The sequence below is a fragment of the Scyliorhinus canicula genome, chromosome 16 (assembly GCF_902713615.1).
Source record: "Scyliorhinus canicula chromosome 16, sScyCan1.1, whole genome shotgun sequence".
Classification (NCBI taxonomy): domain Eukaryota; kingdom Metazoa; phylum Chordata; class Chondrichthyes; order Carcharhiniformes; family Scyliorhinidae; genus Scyliorhinus; species Scyliorhinus canicula.
The window spans coordinates 89704937-89718888 of NC_052161.1; the positions used below are offsets into that span (position 1 = coordinate 89704937).

General features: G+C 46.4%; 1 protein-coding gene across 1 annotated transcript in view; it reads left to right on the forward strand.

The window, feature by feature from the left end:
* The first annotated feature begins 397 nt into the window (after positions 1-397).
* Positions 398-13952, forward strand: part of LOC119951024 (CD209 antigen-like protein E) — a 39986-nt gene continuing 26431 nt past the window's right edge. The window contains exons 1-2 of the mRNA XM_038774058.1: positions 398-557; positions 7167-7253. Of these exons, the coding sequence (XP_038629986.1) occupies positions 500-557; positions 7167-7253 (145 nt within the window). The 5' untranslated portion in view covers positions 398-499. The remainder of the gene's footprint in view (positions 558-7166; positions 7254-13952) is intronic.

Below are 13952 nucleotides of genomic sequence, written 5' to 3' on the forward strand. Positions count from 1 at the left end.
ATATCAGTATTAAGATTAGCTATAGATGAGAGTTATTTGCATGTTATTAATCAACTATGTATTCTTTAGGAGTATGTGTCAAATCCAAATAAATAGTGTCAATAAATTTATAGCTTTGTTTAAGTTCAAGCTATTTTGTGTTTTTTGTGAAGATTATGCCAACCATAGTAGGGGGGAGAGGCAGAGAGAGTTTGTAAGATGGAGAGAGAGAGAGAGACAGAGAATGAGCGAGGGGGAAAGAAACAGAGACAGAGACAGAGCGTGAGAGAGAGACATAGGCTGCTGTTCCTGGAGTCAGTACAAACAGCCTCTTACCCTGATCTCAGCAGAAGTAGCTGTGCGAATAGGAACAAATGAGGAAGAAACAAGTTTGAGGAAGTTTTCGTCATGTAAGTTCGTTAGTTTGAAGAAAGGCTGACAGACATGAGAAGGAGACAGGAGAGGAACGGAGAAGACAGAGAAACAGAGGCAGGGAGAGAGAAGCCCTCAGGCACAAACCATGGACTGCGACAACGATGCAAGAAACATCAGCAACGACAGACCTACACTCAGTGAAGGTAAGACAAACTTTTCAATAGAGAGAGAGGGAGAGAGCGAGACAGACAAGGGAGTGAGACAGAGACAAACCCTCAGAACAAACCAAAAACAGCGACAACATCAATATGAGAAACATTAGCAACAACACAACAACATCCAATGCAGAGAAGACCAACTTTTCAACAGAGGAAGATACTAAAAGAGAGGGAAGGAGTGAGAGTGAAAGAGAAATAGAGTGAGAGAGAGAGAGAGACAAAGGGAAAGACAGATAGAGAGAGGGACAGAGAGAGGGAGAGAGGACAGTTTGATCAGAACAGTATAGAGGGACCTTTACTCTGTACCTAACCCCGTGCTGTACCTGTCCTGTGAGTGTTTGATGGGGACAGTGTAGAGCGAGATTTATTCTGTATCTTACCCTGTTCATACCTGTCCTAGGAATATTTGATGGGGGCAGTGTAGAGGGAGCTTTACTCTGTGTATAACCCCGTGCTGCACCTAGTCTCGGAGTGTTCAATGGGGAAAATGTAGAGGGAGCTCTATTCTGTGTGGTGACTGTATTGCTGCGACCATTCACCACTGTATTGCATTACATTGTACTATTTTGGTGCCCTTGTGGGCTCCACCTATGGACCATTGTATTACATTACATTACATTGTATCATGTTGGTGACCTTGTGGGCTCTGCCCCTACCTCCGCCCCCTCTGGGGAGATATATAGATCTGCTGCCCTGTAGGCGGCACTCAGTACAGAGCAGTTGCAGGCAGGCACAGTTCTAGCTGATTAAAACCATTGTTCACTTCAACTCTCCGTCTCGTGTGAATTAATGGTCGCATCAATTTAATCAGCTACAACATCGCGATGGAAGCAGCCCTCAAACCTGATCGACTGGAACTCGACCCACAGGCCGCTGAAGCTAAAGGGATTTTTTCGAACTGGCTCCGCTGGCCTACCTTGCTGCTTCCTCCTCACCCTCCAGCACTGAGGAATGGAAACTGAGTCTCCTCCACGCCTGGGTGAGCCACAGAATCTCCATGCAAATCGAGGAAGCGACCACGTACGCAGACGCGGTCGCGATCCTGAAAAGGCAATACGTCAGGCCGGTGAACGAAGTGTTCGCGCGGCATCTCCTCACCACTCGCCACCAACGCCCCGGGGAATCGCTGGAGGAGTACCTACGCGACCTGAAAGTACTCGCGCGAAGCTGCAACTACAAGGCCGTCACGGCCTCACAACACATGGAACTCGCCATCCGGGACGCCTATGTAGCTGGGGTCCGGTCCAACTATGTCAGACAGCGCCTGCTCGAAAAGGGCGCCCTCGACCTAGAAGACGGTAAAACTAGCCACCTCTCTAGAAGTAGCATTTCAGAGCCTCAATGCTTTCCCCTCCTACCACGCGATCCCCTCTTGGACACACCAACCAAAGGGTGCCCCAGGCCTGTACCGCGCGGCCTCCCGCCCAACCCGGGGGGCTCCTCTGCTATTTGTGCGGCCAGCACCAGCACCGCAGGCAGCGTTGTCCGGCTCAGAACGCGACCTGTAGCGACTGCGGCAGGAAAGGACACTTTGCCAAAGTTTGCCTGGCCAGATCCAAAACCTCTAAATCACAGGCCCGATTTTCAGACTACAGGCCCGCAGACCCCGCAGCGTGGCTGCGTGCCTGCCAGCACCGGCCCCTCCAGACGCGTCATCTGCCTCATGCTGTCCGTGGGGGCAGCCATCTTTGACTCTACCCAACACGTGCGACTCATGGAGGCCGCCATCTTGGCTGCCATCTTCATCGCCGCCCGACACGTGCAACCGACAGGGCAGCCATCTTGGAACCACCCCACCACCTCCAACCACGCCAGCTACCCGCAACTCGGCGCGGTCACCCTCGACCAGTCACGCCCCAAGCACCTCAGGAACTCGATGATGACCGTCCAGGTCAATGGGCACGAAACCCCCTGCCCTGTTTGACTCCATGAGCACAGAGAGCTTTGTACATCCAGACACGGTAAGGCGCTGTTCTCTACAAATTTCCACTGTCTTCGAAACAATCTCCCTTGCTTCCGGATCGCATTCAGTGCAGATACGGGGGTACTGTGTCCCGTACCTCGTGATACAGGGTGCCGCGTACGCCAATTTTAAACTATATGTCCGCTCCAATCTCTGCGCTCCTCTCCTGTTGGGACTGGATTTCCAGTGCAACCTCAGGAGACTGACCCTAAAGTTCGGAGGGCCCCTACCCCCTCTCACCTTATGTAGCCTCGTGACCCTAAAGGTCGACTCTCCCCCGCTCTTCGCAAACCACACCGCCGACTGTAAACCCGTCGCCACCAGGAGCAGGCGGTACAGAATCCAGGACAGGACTTTGATCAAGTCGGAGGTCCAGCGGCTTTTGAGGGGGAGGATCATTGAGGCCAGGAATAGTCCCTGGAGAGCTCAGGTGGTGGCCTTCAGGACCGGGGAAAAGATCCAGATGGTTGTAGACTACAGCCAAACCATAAACTGGTACACGCATCTCAATGCGTACCCCCTCCCTCGGATAGCAGACATGGTGAATCAAATCGCGCACTACCGGGTGTTCTCCATGGTGGATCTGAAGTCCGCATACAACCAGCTCCATATCCCTCCGGAGTATCGCCACTACACGGCCTTTGAGTCAGACAGCCGCGTCTTCCACTTCCTCCGGGTCCCCTTCGGCGTCACCAACGGGGTCTCGGTCTTCCAAAGAATGATGGACCGAATGGTGGACCGGTACGGGCTGTGGGCCATATTTCTGTACTTGGACAACGTCACCATCTGCAGGATCAGCAGGACCACGACGCCAACCTTCAGAGGTTTCTCCAGACCACTCAAGCCCTCAACCTCACTTATAACAAGGAGAAATGCATTTTCCGCACAACCAGACTAGCCATCCTCGGCTATGTTGTGGAAAACGGAGTCCTAGGGCCCGACCCCGACCGCATCCCCCACTGCCCCAAGGCCCTGAAAAGGTGCCTCGGGTTATTTTCGTATTATGCCTAGTGGGTCACCAACTATGCGGACAAAGCCCACCCACTGATCAAAGGCCACCATCTTCCCACTGGCGGCTGAGGCCCACCAGACCGTCAGTCGCATCAAGGCAGATATTGCCAAGGCCGTGATGCGCTCGGTGGAGAGCGATGTGGCTACGGTCGCCCTCGCCCTTAATCAGGCGGGAAGGCCTTTCTCCCGTATCCTCAACGCCTCTGAGATTCAAAACTCCTCAGTCGAAAAAGAAGCTCAAGCCATTGTGGAAGCTGTATGGCACTGGAGGCACTACCTCGCTGGTAGGAGGTTCACCCTCGTCACTGACCAATGGTCGGTAGCCTTCATGTTCGATAATACACAGTGGGGCAGGATCAAGAATGATAAAATCTTGAGGTGGAGGATCGAACTCTCCACCTATAATTACGATATCGTGTATCCTCCTGTGAAACTCAATGAGCCCCCCGAGATAACCGACTCCGGGCCATCCACAACGACCTCTGTCACCCGGGGGTCGCCCACAACCTGCCCTACCCCACTGAGGAGGTCAGGGCCATGACCAGGGACTGCCAAATCTGCGCGGAGTGTAAGCCGCACTGCTATCGACCGGATAAGGCCCACCTGGTGAAGGCATCCCGACCCTTCGAGCGCCTCAGCATCAACTTCAAAAAGCCCCTCCCTTCTACCAACTGCAACGTATATTTTCTCAACGTCGTTGCCAAGTTCTCCCGCTTCCCCTTTGCAATCCCTTGTCCTGACATGACCGCAGCCACCGTCATGAAGGCCCTACATAGTATCTTCACCTTGTTCGGTTTCCCCACTTACATCCACAATGACCGGGGATCCTCGTTTATGAGCGACGAACTCCGTCAGTACCTGCTCGGTAAGGGCATTGCCTCGAGCAGGACTACCAGTTATAACCCCTGGGGAAACGGGCAGGTGGAGAGGAAGAACGCGACGGTCTGGAAGGCCGTCCTCCTGGCCCGACGGTCTAGGAGTCTCCCAGTTTCCTGCTGGCAGGAGTTCTACCCCGACGCGCTCCACTCCATTAAGTCATTCCTTTGCATGGCCGCGAACGAGACCCCTTATGACTGCCTATTTGTTTTCCATAGGAAATCCACCTCCGGGGTCTGGCTTCCGACCTGGCTGACAACACCTGGGCCTGTACTCCTCTGAAAACACGTGAGGAGCCATAAGTCTGACCCCCTGGTCGAGAGGGTCCAGTCGAGAGTCTTTAAGAGGAAAGTGTAGAGGGAGCTTCACTCAGTACCTAATTCCATGCTGTACCTGCCTGGGAGTGTGGGATGGGGACAGTGTAGAGAGAGTTTTACTCTGTATCTAATCCCTCTAACTGTCCTTATCAAACACTCCCAGGCAGGTACAGCATGGAATTAGATACTGAGTGAAGCTCCCTCTACACTTTCCTCGTAAACTCTGCCAGGACATGTGCGGCATGATGTTAGATACAGAGTAAAGCTCCCTCTGTACCTGTCCTGGGAGTGTTTGATGGAGACAGTGTAGAGTGAGCTTTACTCTCTTTCTAACCCCGTGCTGTACCGGCCCTGGGAGTGTTGGATGGGGACAGTGTAGAGGGAGCTTTACTCTGTATCTAACCCCGTGTTTTACCTGTCCTGGGATTGTTGGATGGGGACAGTGTAGCGGGAGCTTTACTCTGTATCTAACCCTGTGCTTTACCTGTCCTGGGAGTGTTTGAGGGGGACAGTGTAGAGGGAGCTTTACTCTGTATCTAACCCCGTGCTGTACCTGCCCTGGGAGTGTTGGATGGGGACAGTGTAGAGGGAGCTTTACTCTGTATCTAACCCCGTGCTGTACCTGCCCTGGGAGTGTTGGATGGGGACAGTGTAGGGGGAGCTTTACTCTGTATCTAACCCCGTGCTGTACCTGTCCTGGGAGTGTTTGATGGGGACAGTGTAGCGGGAGCTTTACTCTGTATCTAACCCCGTGCTTTACCTGTCCTGGGAGTGTTTGAGGGGGACAGTGTAGAGGGAGCTTTACTCTGTATCTAACCCCGTGCTGTACCTGTCCTCGGAGTGTTTGATGAGACAGTGTAGGGTGATTTACTCTCGTTTCACCCCATGCTGTACATGTCCTGGGAGTGTTTCATAGAGACAGTGAAGAGGGAGATTTGCTCTGTATATAACCCTGTGCTCTACCTGAGAGTGTTTGATCGGGACAGTGTAGAAGGAGCTTTACTCTGCATCTAACCCCGTGGCATTGATGTCCTGGGAATTTGTTATGGGCCAGGGTTTCGAGAACCCCAAAGTGTATCATGGAGTTCACCTGACCCACAAATATTAATAGATTGTGGTATGGGGAGCACACGGCCCACTCTACAGGTGTGGTACAGAAGAAATGGTAAAAGTATTTTTTAAAACAAAAGAATGTTTATTCTATGAACTCAAGTTAACCTTTTCAAAACATACAGTGAACATCTTAGCACCCATTATACTACCCCAAAGAATACAACACTAAATAATCCGTAAGCTTTCCTTTTAACATCCATAAGACTTAAAACACCGTTTACCAGAAGCACATCAGGTTAAAATCACTACTGTTATTACTTTTAAATCACCAGGATCGGTTTATAGTCTTTAGATTACAGAGAGAGATTCATGCACCTTCTGGCTGTGACTGCAGCTACATAGCTCTGAAAACGAAACTAAAACACACCCTGCAACCTGTTCAAAACAAAAGTAAAACGCTGACAGACAGCCCTGCTCCACCCACAGCTCCACCCACACTCTGACATCACTGATAACCACGCATTTCTTAAAGCTACATTTCAGAAGCACCCATTTCTTAAATGTACTCTCACATGACAAGTGTTTGATGGAGACAGTGTAGAGGAAGGTTTATTCTGTATTTATCTGTTTAAACAATGTTTAGTGTCTCTTTATTTGTCTTAGGTCAGTCTGATTTCGCGTATTCAGAGCTGAATTTTGCTGCATGCTCTAAGAGGTCTACGATCCGTACAGCAGGTCAGCTACTGACATCGTATGTCTGTCTTAAGAGGCAGATTTTGTGCATGTTACACCTTAGTTACATGTCTGTTACATCTTTGTTAAGTGTCTCTGACTCCTGTCTGTTGCACCTGAGTTAAGTGTATGTTACACCTTAGTTACCTTTCTGGGAGAGGTGGCATAGATGTGAGTTAAGTCTTTACTAAGTAACAATTATGTGTCAACTATCCGTGGCTGGTAAAGGAAGGCACAGTAAGAAATCTTACAACACTTAAAGACCAACAGGTTTGTTCTGAATCACCAACTTTCAGAGCGCAGCTTCTTCACTGAATGAATGAGCTCATTCACCTGCGGAAAGAGCTGTGCTCCAATAGATAATGATTCGAAAGAAACCTGTTGGACTTTAACCTGGTGTTGTAAGGTTTCTTCTTGTGCCCACCCCAATCCAACGCTGGCATCTCCACATCACAGTTAAAGACGGGTTTGAGATGCCCATGACTATGTTCCTGTGATGTCTTGGCGTGTGCCAGATCTGATGGTCACGGGAATGTGCGTGTTGTCACTGTGTCGGTGTCCTCTGCATACCAGCTACGTACTGAGCAGAAAGACTTAACGTTCCTCACACCTTCTCACTCTCTCTCTCTCTCTCTCTCGTAGCTGAACCGGAGACCACCTATGCTCAGATCAGCTTCAACTCACAGAGTACCCAACATAACCAAGGTCCAGAGGTGACATTGGACAAAGGTTAGTCATCCTTTGAGAGTGAGGGCAGAGGTCATGATGCTTTAGGACAGTCCAGCGGAAGGACATGGTGAAGTTGGATGGGATTCACTGCTTCACCCATATTGAGATTTACACTGGGAATCATTTTCACTCCCCAAATGTCTGTTCACATTTACATCGTAAATAAATCACGCAAATCAACCCCAAGCCTTCTATATTCGCCAGATTGTGTCACATCATATTGGCACCTTTACTATCTCTGTAACCTCCTCCAGACCACTACTTCCCTCCCTTCTCTAAATAATAATAATCTTTATTGTCACAAGTCGGCTTACATTAACACTGCAGTGAAATTACTGTGCAAATCCCCTAGTCGCCACATTCCGGCACCGGTTCAGGTACACAGGGAGAATTCAGAATTTCCAAATTATCTAACAGCACGTCTTTCGGGACTTGTGGGAGAAAACCGGAGCAACCGGTGGAAATCTGCGCAGACACAAGGAGAACATGCGGACTCCGCACAGACCCAAGCCGGGAATCGAACCTGGGACCCTAGCGCCGCGAAGCAACAGCGCCAACCACCGTGTCATCAGTTCACTAAAAGGACAAGGGTGCATCAGCTTGACAGTTGCGAGATTTTTTTTTTTGCTATTCAATTGTCATTTGACAACCAGGTGCACGTTTCAGCGAGGATCACTGAACAGCAATTAGAAGCAGGAAATCTAGTATGTTGTCCAAATTGTTAGACGTTTAGCTACTGTTGTATAAAGAGTCAAAGGTTATGCTCCTTTTCCACAAACACCTTTAATTTACTTCAAGAGACTCTGCACAACACTCTAACATCACATCAACTGACACAAAGGCCACCTGAAGTCCCTTTACATATCAGTGTCAATTATTGGATACTTAACATAAAATGAGACAACTAATTGGAATGTCTCTTAACCCATTACTTTACAGTCTCCCGTTCCTTGGAGAAAAAAATAATTAGGTAAAAACAAAATTACAAGAAACTCAAACACACATGCAATTTCCCCCCTTCTTTTTTTTTCATTTTTGGAAGAAAAGAAAACAGTCACAGAAACAGGTGCCCTTCATTAACAATATCCAAACGTTTCTGTGAGCTCGCCCCTCTTTTTGTAAAACAGTCTGACAATTGGTAGCTACTGTCAACCAATTTAATTTTTGCTATTTCCCTTCTTTCCAACATCTGCTTCAAACTTGCAATGTCTATCCTTAACTATTTTTCAGTAACACTTTTTTGTAGATTACACATTTTCCCACAGGGATTTATTGTCAATGTGACATCCAAATCCCCTAACCTCCAAATTTCTGTCAATATCTGAGATATATAAAAGGCCATATCCAACGCCTCTACAAGGCTTAACGTCTCAGCAGCCAAAGTGTATTTGACCACTCTCCTAATTTTCTTTGTTTCACACACAAGAGGGCAACATTTACCATTGTTCCCCAAAAGGAAAATTATAAAACCTCCTGTGCTTGAAACCCCATCACAAAACTTTGCATACGATGCATCACTATAAACTATGAGTTTCAAGTGTCTAAGGTCACCTAAAACAGGGAACCTCAAAACACACTCCTGCATTTTTAGTTTCTCCAACGCTTTATTTGCTCTTATTATGTCTTCCACTTTGGTATCATTCATTTTTGTACTCAACTCTAAGACATCAAAACTCACGTCCGGTCTAGTCTGTCTACCTAACCAATTCAGTTGCCCAATTAAACTTCGCAGTTGCTCTTATTCTATCTTTGAAACCATTGCGGTTTTTTGTGAAACCCGGCCATGCCTAATTGCTATTGGCTGATGCTTTCCAAATAAGGTTGCTGACGTAAAGTTGCCCTGAACTTAGTCTGTCCGATTTCCAGTCCAATATATTTAAATGCACCGGAAGCCTGACTTCCAACCCTGAATTCTTTCCTCAAATTACAATTACAGAGATTACAATAGCTTCGAAATCACTAGTCCCACCCCACAAAAAAATCACTGACATGCATCATAAAGATGCAAGAAAAATTTCCTTTATAGTGCCAGTAAAACATTGCCGGATCTGCTTTCAACTGGCAACAGCCTAACTTTAAGAAAACTGAGCTTACCGAAAAATACCAGTCTCCAGACGCATCATTTAATCCAAATACACATTTATTCAACTTCCAGAGTACCCCTTCTGTGTTAGCTGCCTCTTTAGGATTACGGAGAAAAATGTCTCTCTGGAGCTGATGCCCCTACAAGAAGGCAGCTTTTTTATCTATAGATTTGCATTCCCATGCCTTTGTGGCTAATAGAGCCAAGAAGAACTTTAAAATAACCTTTACTGCCGTAGGTGAATCTATCCTTAAATCCTGATCTTCTAAGTTTTCTTCAAATCCCCTTGCCACAAGCCTGGCCTTTGCCTTACAAGTTCCATCTGGAAGAACCTTTTCTGTGCATCCATCTGTGAGAAAGAGCTGTTTGTCCCCTATCCGGTACTTCCGTGTATACCCCAAATTCATTCCAACTGTGCAGTTCTTGCTGTTTGGCATCTTTGATAACTTTTTCATCTAACTTATTGGAAGCCACCAAAATTTCACATGCATGTGGGCTACTACTCCTATTAGTATTCGTAGTCTTACTCCTGTTCCGAGATCTTGATAAACTACGGCCCCTCTCCTGCCTGGTATCTCATTCTGTACTGCTACTGCTTGATCCTTCCCTTCTGCTGTGGGATGTCCTTTCAATAGTTCTCGACCTTTTCCTGCAGACCTCATCACTATCCGATGTACTATCTGAACTTGTCATGTGCTTTTGTGTCCTCCATTTTTGAACTTTGTTTTCCCAATCCATTGCCTTGACACCCTCCCCTGAATGCTGTACATTCAACCAATGTTTATACTTTCCAGTGGCCTTCCCTGCTCTACTAATAACAGTTGCATCCTTCCATTGACTAGACCCTTCAGGAAAGTATGTCACTTTTGTACCAACTTTTGGCAGTTGTCCTTTCGGAAAAATGGCCTGTTCTAAATCATCAGAAGTGTTGTGTTCCTCTACAGAAACCCTGTCTATATCAGTTAACTGGTCCTCATACTTCTGGAATACATGCATACCTGATGACCATGGTGCCTCGTCATGTCTGTCTGCTCTGTCTAAATTTGAAAATTTGTAATCTGTATCCATTATCCTTGATGAATGTACCCTAAGAGATTGATTGCCATGTTGCAAAAATAATCATTTTTCCATCTATGCCTATGATGTTTCCTGGGCCTTTCCATTCATTAAAATTGTCTTTCTTATAGATACTATGTCTCCTTGCTCAAAAATGGTATATGGTGGCCGTACATTATGCCTCAAATTCAGAGACTTCTGCTTCCAAAAAAGCGTTTCTACTGCTAGGTATTGCATTTAAATCCTCAGCAAAGGCAGAGCTAATTGTAGTCCCTTCTCAAGCTGGAGACTGGTCATCTAAAATGGACGGAATTTTAGGATTTCTCCCAAACACTACTTGATAGGGGCTATAGCCCCCAACCATCTGCAATGAATTCTTTGCATGTACCGCCCATGCTAAAGCTGAATTTAGCTTGCAGTTTGGTCTATCTGCCAAAATTTTCCGGTGCATGTCATCTATTACCACATAGTTTCTTTCACACACACCATTACTAAATGGGCTTTCCTCAGCCGTATTCATAACTGTGATATTCACGTTTTCACACATATCCCTAAACTCATCATTAGCAAATTTTCCCCCATTCTCTGTAAGGAATTTTGCCAGTCTGCCCATTCCTGTCCCTATCCATTTTTCCACGATTTGATCCAGAATTACTCTCTTTTCTTTACTTCATACAATCGTTGATTGACTAAGTCTGGTTGCTAAATCTACAAAATGCAAAATAAATATATTATTGGCTTTATCCCAGATCTTCAGGTCCATGATTGATACCTGGTCTGTATGCCATATTTTATGCTTTTCGTTTGCATTTTTGAATGCCTAAGTGGCTGTCATGAATCTTCTGTAGAATCATGGATCATGGAGATTGCGATATGATGATAATGTTTTGTCTGAGTAAGAACACATTGGCTGCACTTAGCTCCGCTCGAATGTTGTAATATTTGGAACAGGATCCTTTTAGCCATCCCTCACTAGAGTTTTTTATGATCCTTTGTAGCATTTTATCCATCTTGGTTTCTTATTTGACCAAGTTTGATTTCGCGTCAGACACTGGAAGTGTCTCTGGCACAAGAGACACTTTAGAGGCAGCGTGGTGGCGCAGTGGGTTAGCCCAGCTGCCTCATAGCGCCTAGGTCCCAGGTTCGATCCCAGCTCTGGGTCACTGTCCATGTGGGGTTTGCACATTCTCCCTGTGTTTGCGTGGGTTTTGCCTCCACAACCCAAAGATGTGCCGGCAAGGTGGATTGGCCACTCTAAATTGCCCCTTAATTGGAAAAAAAGAATTGGGTACTCTAAATTTGGGGCAGCACGGTAGCACAAGTGGGTAGCATGGTGGCTTCACAGCGCCAGTGTCCCAGGTTCGATTCCCCATTGGGTCAATGTCTGTGTGGCGTCTGCACGTTCTCCCCGTGTCTGCGTGGGTTTCCTCCGAGTGCTCCGGTTTCCTCCCACAGTCCAAAGACATGCAGGTTAGGTGGATTGGCCATGATAAAATGCCCTTCGTGACCAAAAAGGTTAGGAAGGGGTTACTGGGTTATGGGGATAGGGGGAAGTGAGGTCTTAAATGGGTTGGTGCAGACTCGATGGGCCGAATGGCCTCCTTCTGCACTGTATGTTCTATGTTCTATGTTCTAAGGTTTAAGTGTACTTGGACATCTTCATCCATACATCGTTCTTCCACCATATCTGTAGCTCAGCAACTATGATATGTTTTCCTGGAATATAACTAAGATTGAAGTCGTACCTCTGGAGTTTCATCATCATTCTCCGTATTCGCGGTGACATCTGATTCAAGTTTTTCTTTAAATTGCTACTCGCGGTCTATGATCTGTTTCAAACTCTTCCTCATGCCTTTCAAACTTTTTGATTATTTCTCGTCAGCATGTCATTTTTGCTGATAAATTCGGAATTAATTTACCTGTGAAATTTATCATAAGGGCTGGTTTAGCCCACTGGGCTAAATAGCTGGCTTTTAAAGCAGACCAAGGCAGGCCAGTAGCGTGGGTTCAATTTCTGTACCAGCCTCCCCGAACAGGCGTTGGAATGTGGCGACTCAGGGCTTTTCACAGTAACTTCATTTGAAGCCGACTTGTGACAATGAGCGATTTTCATTTAATTTCACCTAGAAACCTGAGAACTCCTTTTTTGTCTGTTTGACGTGGCATGTTGTACACCTCGAGCAGACAACTTGTCTCCAAAAATGTAATCTCTTCAACACCAAACCGCCATTATTTAACCTGAGACCATTTCTTTTATGCTTGTTAATACTTTAATGGGCCTGTCATTGTGTTCTTCTTTTATTGAACCCCAAACGATGATATTGTCTACGTACACTCTAACATGTGGAATTCCTTCTTCAACGTGTTCTATTTCCCTCTGAAAAATTTCAGATGCTGAAATAATGCCAAATGGCATTCTGAGAAAACAGTATCTCCCGAATGGAGTATTGAAGGTGCACTCCTTTGTGCTCTCCTTATCCAACTTGAGTTGCCAAAAACCCTGCGATACATCTAGTTTGCTGAAGCATGTCGCTCCTGACATCTCACATGTAATCGCTTCTCGTTTTGCAATTCTCACTTTATATTTAAGTTGAGGTCTTTAGGATTCATGCAGATTCTCAAGTCATTGTTTTGTTTCTTCGCGTTCAGCATGGAGTTCACCCAATCCGTTGGCTCTTCAATTTTTTTATCACCCCCAGATTTTTCATCGTCTCCAGTTCATCCTTCTGCCGATTCTTTAATGGTGCTGGTAGTCACCTTGGAGCATGTATAATGGGTTGTGCATTCTTTTTCAGCTGGATCCGATAAGTGAATGGCAAAACTCTGAATCCTTGGAATATTTCTGGAAACGCTTTAATGATGTACTGTGTGTGGTTAAAGCAGTCAGTTCTGAATACTCTCTGTACATTCAAGTACTTCACAGGCTTCCACACCCAGTAGTGATTCATGATCTGTTTCCACAGTCGAAAATTTTACTTTATGAATTTTGATTCATTTACCATTATAATCTTTTAAAAGTATTGATTTGTTCAAGATTTTTGGTTTAACTTTCATTTCTTGAATATATGACAGACTTATAAGATTAGCTCTCGCTCCCCTGTCCTGTTTAACATTGACTAATGCTTGATTAATCATTAGAGAAACTGTCCAGTCATCTTGAGTGGGCAGCACGGTAGCATTGTGGATAGTACAATCGCTTCACAGCTCCAGGGTCCCAGGTTCAATTCCGGCTTGGGTCACTGTCTGTGCGGAGTCTGCACATCCTCCCTGTGTGTGCGTGGGTTTCCTCTGGGTGCTCCGGTTTCCTCCCACAGTCCAAAGATGTGCAGGTCAGGTGGATTGGCCAGGATAGATTGCCCTTAGTGTCCAAAATTGCCCTTAGTGTTGGGTGGGGTTACTAGGTTATGGGGATAGGGTGGAGGTATTGACCTTGGGTGGGTGCTCTTTCCAAGAGTCGGTGCAGACTGAATGGCTTCCTTCTGCACTGTAAATTCTATGTAAATCTTTATGAACAATCATAATTTCATTACTATTACTGTAGATTTGCTTCAAAGACTTTT